This window comes from Elaeis guineensis, chromosome 8, assembly GCF_000442705.2.
Source record: "Elaeis guineensis isolate ETL-2024a chromosome 8, EG11, whole genome shotgun sequence".
In the NCBI taxonomy this organism is placed as follows: Eukaryota; Viridiplantae; Streptophyta; class Magnoliopsida; order Arecales; family Arecaceae; genus Elaeis; species Elaeis guineensis.
In genome coordinates this window covers 65,169,512-65,176,733 of record NC_026000.2, presented here as the reverse complement: position 1 = coordinate 65,176,733, position 7,222 = coordinate 65,169,512, and the positions used below count along the sequence as shown (strand labels likewise).

The 7,222-nt window shown below is 36.9% G+C and overlaps 1 protein-coding gene across 1 annotated transcript; it reads right to left on the bottom strand.

The window, feature by feature from the left end:
• Positions 1-3,036: 3,036 nt before the first annotated feature.
• LOC140851132 (elongation factor Tu, mitochondrial-like) lies at positions 3,037-5,958 on the bottom strand. Its single transcript, XM_073242682.1, has 5 exons — positions 5,822-5,958; positions 5,099-5,164; positions 4,953-5,015; positions 4,316-4,556; positions 3,037-3,446 (listed from the first exon to the last, which is right to left on the bottom strand). The coding sequence occupies exons 1-5, from the start codon at positions 5,921-5,923 to the stop codon at positions 3,376-3,378; spliced, it is 543 nt and encodes a 180-aa protein (XP_073098783.1). The 5' UTR covers positions 5,924-5,958; the 3' UTR covers positions 3,037-3,375.
• Between the last annotated feature and the right edge of the window lie 1,264 nt (positions 5,959-7,222).

The window sequence follows — 7,222 nt, the reverse complement described above, 5'->3', positions numbered from 1 at the left end:
GAAATAGACATAATGTTCATTCTATTTATAAAATAAAATTTTACATTAAAAACTTGATTATGGAATATCATTTATGGTATAATATATGAAAGATCATATGTAAAATTAATAATGCATTTACCACTGTACGTAAGTACATAGCGTATATCCTATAACCTCTGGAGTAATTAGTTTTTTAAGTGGAATCCACATCATTTCTAATTCTTAGATCCAGATAAATTCTATTAAAAATTTTTTATAAAAATTTTAAATAGTTAAAATATAGATGATTATGCTAGGTTGGGCAAAGTAAGAGAATGTTGAGAATATTGGACCTTATCCATTTTAAACCCATCCTAATGGGGCCCACACAATCGCACACCAAGATTTATTTTAGTTATTTTAGCTTAATTCAGACTCTAATTCAAGATAAACCTCCGATGAAATGATGAGATATATATTGTGGTAGTTAAGATAAAGATAATTTCTATATAACTATTTGTAGATAACATCCTTTTTAATCTTCATAAGTATCCCTGGTGGATATAAAAAGATATCCTACGAACATAGTTCTCAACTCATCTGAAAATGCTTGTCAGATCCTCTCTAAGAAAATATTCAAAGTTGGATTTGAGAAATCAAGGTACTACTCATGGATGCTAAGGAGCACATCTGGATCTTAAGCTAGCTGTAGAGATCAAGGCAGTATCAATGGCTTCATCACATAGTTTAATAGACATGACTACCACAAGTAGCATCTAGTTGCTATTGTCAATACTAGCTTTAAATCTCCAACACGAATATTCTTGGGTTGGAAATGTGTTCATTGGAGCTTTTAAAAGAGATTAGAGTATGTTCCTAAACTCAGAAAGCAGTAGAAAATGTTATGCTATTATCCTGGTGCATACAACCATCTCACAATGCTTTAAGAAAGAAGCAATTATTGATAAGTTCATGGCCATTGTGCATTTAGTTTGAAGGGGTGGGGCACTTCTACATCAGGCTGCAAACAAATTGAAATTTTTTAGGGCAATTCAAGCTCTGCTTTGTAGGAAGCATATTCAGCTTCTGTTGGGGTGGAAAAAAAAAATGCCTCAACATCCTATGCTTGCAAAACCAAGTTCAGCTTGATAAGAAACAAGTTCAAGTTCGATTCAGTTAATAGACATGCCAAATTTGAACACAATCCATTGAATTTGAGGACAACTGTTTTCTTTACACATACAACAAATTGAGTAGGGCAACTTATTGTTTTGCTTGACTTGGTTTGTGATGTAGCCTTGGACAAGTAGAGTAGCATAGCTTCATTAGATTCAACCAGGTCATACCCAACATGGCACCGTCGATGCCTACTCAACATGATCATACCATGCCAACCAGATGGTCAAGCTAAACAGAGCAGAAGTAACCAACATTCAAAGATGAAGTCTTTTGGTTCAACTTGGCAACTAACCCGAACTAGGCAGAATCTTCTCAAGAGGTAGCTCAATTCTTTCGCTAGATGCGCACAAGATTCTGACCATTTCATCACAAATCAGATGGTTATGATACATCCTCAAGTCGTTATGCCACAACAATAAGTTGTTACAGTATGATCCCAAATTTGTTAAGATATGATCCCAAAAGATCTGGGATCCCAGTAATAAATAAATCTCAGACCCTGAAAGATAAATCATCAATCCTTAACTAAATGAGACTCTTATCTGTCGACTTTTCTCCTTTTGTCTAACTCAAGCATTGAAAGGATCGAAGAAAAAATACCGACGTGGTCTCATAGATCCATGAAAGTATCCCACGTTCACATTCCGAGATGGGCAGCAACAGCTCGTTTGCACCGTCACTACTGCGGCATTGTAGATGACATGCTAGAGTCTGCTTGTAAAATCTGAACTCCACATTACGAAGTGAGCCTTGGCATGAGAGATATGCCAGCGGTCTGGGAAATGTCGGAAGTGGCACGTGCCTGAGATGAGACACGTACGGGGCAGGTAAAGGCATCGAGTGAATGGGATAGAGCAGGCGGTGCGTCAGAGCCACCTGCTGGGGCGTGAAACTGACGGGAGGTGGATGTGGGTCGGTTTGTCGTGGCCCTTGAGGACGAGGACAACTACCAGCATTCATGTGAAGCCCGTACGGGTTTCACGTCAAAGACAGGTTAGGTCGTGGGTCGAGATAAGGCAAGGACCACCTTATCCTTGACATGCCACCAACAACGATGCCAACAAAAGTTTCTTGGGCACCCTCGCGCACACCAAGCTCACCCATTTTGCTGGGCCGACCTCTTGGCCCGCCCACGTGGAGGCTCGAGATCCACAATTTTGACTTGCAAGCGCAGGATTTTATGCTCTCATAGCGAGTTTTATGCTTGCTTAACATAAAGAACTTTATAAATGCCATCGTAAGAACCTTTTTTTTCTCTTAATCTTTTAAAGACACATGGGAACCTCATTCGCCATTTTCAATAAAGATAAAAGAAAAGAAGACTGCTTTCTCTACTTTTTAAAATCAAATGCATTCTTTATATTACTAGGACGCACAAGTTGTGATGGTTTTTCCCATATTAAAATGCAACTTAGTTCTTAGCACGGTGACAAACCCAACCAAGACCAACCGATCAACATGAACCAGAAAACCAACAATACCGTCCAAGCTTTCGAGATGACAACATATATTTCGCTGAATTCTGAAATTAAAAACTGCAAATTGAAGGAAAACTCAGCACATTGCAATTTCTAGGATACATGTTTTCTTGATTAATTACATCTATGTGGTCCACGTATCAAATCTCATGATGTTGGCCCCCATAAAAGCATACAAAGTATAATTAATATTTCCTATGAAACCCACCTCCGATTGAATTGTTGTCTATGGACAGGCATAAGCGTGGAGCTTCATACAACTCAGGTAAGTTTCAGCAACGGATCAAAATTTATGTTAAAACGAAACAGTAAACTAGCAACGGTCGTGTGGGCACACATTGCACACGCTTAGACATGAGAGACTAGGCTTAGCTTTGCACTTGGACAAGCATGTACAGAACCATTTCGCACGCAAGTCTGGAAGAAAACATATCCTCATACAAGCAGAATTTTATTCATCATACAATTTGGCCAAGTTTTGGCAACAGCTAGAAAATCATGACAAAATGGGTAACAATCAAGCCTTGTCCTCCTAATCAACAAAAATTGTACTGAATTATCTTTCGATAAAAAAAAGGCCAAAAAATACTAACCAAAATTGTGTATCCCAGCACTTCTCTGTAATGTGTTGCATTAAAACATAATAACAATAAAACACTGGGTGCTTTTGCACGGCATTTCATTGAGAAGCGGCACTTTCCGATCCCTCTTAAAATTTATCTTTATGGAGCAACCGTGCAATGATGCTGGAAGGAACTCAGTTGATGACTTTGGACACAACACCAGCACCAACCGTCCTCCCTCCTTCCCGCAATGCAAATCTTTGCCCTGTCAAATATAAATAAATAATTAAAAAGCACGTGCAATCTGAACTGAATCATCTCAGACAAATGCATTAGTTTCCATATCACGCATAACCTCAACACTGGGTTCCATCAAGCAGTACTAGTAAGTGATTTAATTTGAGCAAAATAGGACAATAAAGCCCATGGGACAGAAGAAAGAAGCCAGCTAAACAATATAAATGCGTGTGCACTCCAGGACAAAAGTAATGCCTTATATAAAACCTGCCAGGTAACCGGTTGCTAAATCATGAAAATGAACAGGAGCACTGAATAAAATTGATGATAAACTCATTCAAAAAACTACTACGGTATAAATTTCAATAATCATAAAATGCAAGCTAAAGATCATCCAGATCATTCAAACAAATATTTGACAGAAGAATGTGTCAAAATGGCAGTGATTATAGATAGTAGATCAAGGTATCCTTCAAAATTATGGAAACATCATATGTGTCAAGAGCCCTTTTTTAACATGTTTTGTACCCAACTGAAATGTATTTGATTTCATTCTATATAGCAGCGGACCATGTAGACATCAATCTTGCATATATATGAAGCACTTCATAACAAGTCAACATTGAAGCATTAAAGCTGCATTAAAAAGGGAAAATGACTCTCTGCCAGAAGCAAATAGAATCCCCACCATAGACCAGTCCACTTCTGTGCTCCAAATATAAATTTTAGCCTAAATTCAACTACATTATATGTGGTTTTTATAAGTTTAATATGTTGGATAAAAATGCAATAACAATTATTGACTTCTAGAGCGACTTGCTACTGGTGCACCAGTCAGGTTAAGCTAATTTCAATGCAGCACTTGATTTTTAAGATGAGTATTATACAAAACATTACCTGCTTCAAGAGGAACTGGTGATATCAATTCAAAAACTGCTGTTACGTTATCACCAGGCATTACCATCTTCACATTTTCAGGCAATTCAACTTTCCCAGTAACATCTGCAGTCCTCATGTAGAACTGAGGTCTGTAATTTGAGAAGAAAGCAGTATGGCGACCACCTTCATCCTTTGTAAGCACATATATCTCTGCCTCAAACCTCTTGTATGTCTTCAGAGTGCCAGGTTTACAAACTACCTACAATCATGACAACAACCAATTTCTATGAACAAATTGACAAGGTCAAATTCAGAACAGAGAGTAAGAATTTAAGTATCAGTCAGTAAAGCATGAGTAATAAAAACATTTTAATATGAAAAGTAAGAGAAGGTAACTACAAAGAATAAGCAGCTTCTCTAAGGTAAACATATCAACTCACCCCCACCAAAAAAGGAAAAAAGAGCCTATGGAGGACCTGAATTTTAATTTTGATAGATCGGGTGAATAACAAACAATAAACACATACACTAAAGTAGTGTTCAGTATACCGAGTAATTGAACTACCTACTTGGAAGGCTTTTAAAAAGAAAAGAATAGAAGTAGCCAGATTTGAATTAGTATTTATATGTCAACTTTTACTATGGTGACACTGACCTGCCCACGCTCTACATCTCCACGCTTCAGGCCACGTAAAAGAAGACCCACATTATCACCAGCCTACAGAATACACATTTTTAAACAAGGGATATTTGGTTATCTAAACAAAGGGTACATAAAATGTCTCTACACACTAATTATACCTGTCCATGGTCCAAGATCTTCTTGAACATCTCTACACCAGTTACTGTGGTCTTTGTAGGACCACCCTGTCAATAAAGCAGCACGTGAGAAAATTATTAAAATCACTTCCATTACATATCCTATCTCAATTAGATTAAAAATCTAAGAATTTATCTTCTTTCTTCATTTAAAAATATTTTACATCATAAGAAAAGGCTCAATATAATTAAGTGAATATTTTGACCATCTTCACTGCATCCCAGTCCAATGCGCATGATGCACAAACATCTGCCATGTGTCCACATAATCCAAGAAATAATACAAACTAAGCATCTGAGTGATATGTGCTTGCATAACACCATGCAGGAGCCAACTTGTAGGGCAATACTAAAGAGCAGCATCATTCTACTGTTACAATGTGCATATATGCGACTAAAGCCAGCGAATTGCTAATAATCTTATTCTTGTTAGGTGGTGGGAGACCAAAACTAGCACACACTAGCGTGCACACTAGCACATCATGTATAAAGCCCTGCACATGCCTCACACCACACACACACGCACGCACACGCACGCATGCAGAGGCAGAAAATACTTGTTTTGATCCAGAATAGCAATGAACATAAGTTGTAGTTCTAAATTCTAAGATTAAGCATTAATTATGCACTGGCTGAATATGCCCATGAAGAACAAGTGAAGAACGGTGCTCCAAAATGCAGAGCAAACCAAAAATTACAACTTACTTGCATTAAACCTAATATCTCAACATCTTCTCCGACTTTAATAGTCCCTTGCTCAACACGTCCAGTTACAACAGTTCCACGTCCCTGTAGTGCAAAAAACATCCAAATGATTAAACTAAAATTTCAACATTAAGCAGAAATAGAAGTTACCAATATTTCGGCATAATTTTATGGTATGTTTTGAAAGAACAAAAATCAGAATTATTGTTAGCTTTTGGTTTCACAATGCCCCAAAACAAACTACTGCACAAGATAAACCAAGAAAGAAGATCTTGATCAAAATATCGTTGAAGCAACACCAGCATATATGAGGTTCTAACTCCCTTTATTTATTGATTGGCCATATAACGTTTTAATGATGGTAAAACGAACCTACATTTCAAGAATGATAATCGATAATCATTCTCAAAAAAATAAATCATGGATGTTAAGCTTTATACCCATGTGAAGAAAGATCAAAGTTTTGAATTTTTGAATGCATACAATGCGGTTGCATCAAAGAAACACCAGGGTATCAAATATTAACATAGGACAGTACAGAAGATGCACAGCATGGATATCTTTACAGCTAAGATGGAAATAATATTCTCAAAGTAATATCACTAAAAGACAGCAGCAAAACCCAATGAAAGATGAGAAATTTAAAAGCTTCAAGAAGAAAGAAAAGAAACTACTTTATGAGAATAAAATAGCACAAATGCAAGAACTTGACTTACTATGCATCTTAACAGAATAACTCCATCTAGAACTATTAGCACAATATCCAAAAGTGCAATACAAACTCGTGACCATATTTGACTGCATATTAGGTAAGATCCTTAGATCATAAAAAAATACTCACTGAAATGTGCATGCAACAAAGTCACCTCTACACATGTAATGTCAACTCTCTCTATCATGTTTCATCATACCATCCATAACCCCTATAAGAGCACCACCATCTAAGAAGCTTGCTTTGCATCTTTCTCAATCCATGACCCCAACTATCATAAATCTATTTTTCTCATAATATTACTACATCCTCTTTTTCTAAGTGTTGTCATTCATGATCCCATTATCCCACTGCCTTAGTGAGCGAGGCCAATGAGTCACTTGCATTCCTGCTCTCCGCTAGTGGGATCACAAGAATCATCACAGCCTTTTTATCTTATCCACCAAATGCATGACAGCCCTTGTCCTTGGATTACCTGAATGTGTAAGAGTGTATCGTATATTATAAGTTCCAACTTTGTAGAAGATAAGCTTATGATCATGAAATTACATTTTAGTATGAAGGATACAGATAATCCACTCATTTCTATGAACATACTCTTATGGCTTTGTCTGCCTCAAAAATCCATCCAGAGAGAGTAGAGAAACAGAGCATGCAGTTACAGTAATAGTAATAGGAAATGCATACTT